The 2134-nt window shown below is 32.4% G+C and overlaps 1 protein-coding gene across 1 annotated transcript; it reads left to right on the forward strand.

The window, feature by feature from the left end:
* The first annotated feature begins 6 nt into the window (after positions 1-6).
* Positions 7-1389, forward strand: LOC140966647 (BEACH domain-containing protein C2-like). Its single transcript, XM_073426901.1, has 3 exons — positions 7-231; positions 404-526; positions 914-1389. Exons 1-3 carry the CDS (start codon positions 127-129, stop codon positions 986-988), a joined length of 303 nt encoding a protein of 100 aa, XP_073283002.1. The 5' UTR covers positions 7-126; the 3' UTR covers positions 989-1389.
* The last annotated feature ends 745 nt before the right edge of the window (positions 1390-2134 follow it).

Raw genomic sequence — 2134 nt, forward strand, 5'->3', positions numbered from 1 at the left:
GCTAAAAAGCAACTTCCGCTCCTGTCAAGCGTTAGTTGCATAGAGGTTTCTGTTGATGGACGCAGTGCTTTGGTTGGAATAAACCCATCTTTGGAAAATGATCGAGGCACTGATTACAGCCAGCTTATGACATTGAAAGAATCAAGTGGTGTAGATAATGAATTAAATAAAGGCGACAGACTTGATGTGCCATTTCCTTCTATTTGCTTCTTCGATCTCTACACTCTAAAGGTGGGGTAAAATAAGTGTGAATTTATAAAATAAATACTGTTGTCATTTGTATTTATGTTCGCTTCAAGTACGTACACTGTTTTGAGAACCATTTGGTTTCCAACTCACCAAATTTTCTGTCTTATTCATTTTTTGTTATTTTTTCTTACAATTAGAAATCCTCTGCCCGCAGGTCTTTCATGTATTGAAACTAGCAGAAGGACAATATATTACTACCTTTGCTTTGAACAAGGATAACACAAACCTTTTGGTGTCAACAGCTGATAAACAGTTGATAATATATACAGATCCTGCTGTAAGTTACATCTTTTTGCTTTCTTGTGAGAAAGGAAGTGCTTTCCATTGAGTCTTTTTTATGCCAGCAAAAATAATTACATTGCAAATCAATATCCATGTCGATCTTTTGGTTCAGTACATCTATCCAGAAAATATCTGGGAAGAAAGCAAGAAACTGGATTCTCACGATTTTTTGGAATGTGTCAAAACGTGAAAGAAAAAAATATCAGTTACTTTATCAAGCTGGGAAGCTTTTATCTTTGCTTTATTTTAAGGGCTGAAATTATTGAGCATGGAGTTTTTAATACATTGAAAGTTCGGGAATGGTGCCCTACTATCTGGCTAATATTCATATTCTGTCTGCTATTTTCTAAAAAGAAAAATACGTTGTTTTCGCTGCTTGCAGTTGAGCTTGAAAGTCGTAAATCACATGCTCAAGCTGGGTTGGGAAGGTGATGGACTGAGCCCTCTCATCAACTGAAAGTCCCACGGTAATAGAATTCATCTTGGGGAAGGAATCATAGTTCAACACCCATCGCCACTTGCGGTGCCGCAATTGTATTGCGTGCTATGCATTCTTAAATAGAGTTCCCTATTTTACACTCACAAGTTTCCTGAATAGCTATTTTGAAGGGAGAGCCAAAAATAACACGATTGTATTTATTAGTGTATACTATTTTTTAAAAAATGGGTTAAGAAAGTTTTGTTTGCATTAGGACTGACCCTCAAACTGGTGTATTCTAATTTAACTTTTTCAAGGTGATGTATAAGATTCGCATGTTCAAGCCAGTCTTTCCAATGAATTTATGAACTTAAACCTTGATTTTGTAATGTTTTCCTGGGGAAATTATTCTATAGTAAATTTCTGAATTTAATTTTCTTACATGTTTTGGTGTTTTTTTTATATTTTTATACAGCACATGCACCATTGTAAGATGAATTTCTCGTCTTCATTATCTTTTCTCTGAAATTAAAGACTAAATGATCTCCAAAATTAACACCTTATCCGAGGAGGCAGGAAATTGCTCTACTTCGTTATGCATTACTCTTGTTTGGATATCGTCAACTTTATATTTAATTTCAAATCATTCCATTTCATTATTTATTATTTATTTGTCGATGGTTATAATAAATTTCAAATCTTTTAGGAATTTAAAATATTTATATGGGTGGCTCTCTTTGATAATAATTAGCAAAAAAATTAATTGGAGCAAGATAATCTGTTAACATTATATGTGGTTGGCAAAATATCTGCACATCCTGAATCTTGTACTATTTTCGTGCCAAAAATATCTTGAGTTGCCTTTCTCTCGACATGAGTTGTTGAGATTTTTCTCGCTTCGATCAATGTCGGGACATTGACCAGACATATAATCTCTACTCGATGAGATTCTCGACACGATTCGATTATATTAATAATAATATTTTTAAATTTTTTTGAAAAAATATTATATTATTAACATTGAGATTATAATTTTAATTGAATATTATTGGGTCCAAGCCCATACATAAATTGGCTAATGCATTTAAAATGAAATAGCTACGATTTTAGAAATTATATTAAGTTATTAACTAGGTAACTATTTCATTTAAATAAAAAAATGTACATAGAAAAATACTATAATAA

The sequence above is a fragment of the Primulina huaijiensis genome, unplaced genomic scaffold, assembly GCF_012295235.1.
Source record: "Primulina huaijiensis isolate GDHJ02 unplaced genomic scaffold, ASM1229523v2 scaffold207528, whole genome shotgun sequence".
Classification (NCBI taxonomy): Eukaryota; Viridiplantae; Streptophyta; class Magnoliopsida; order Lamiales; family Gesneriaceae; genus Primulina; species Primulina huaijiensis.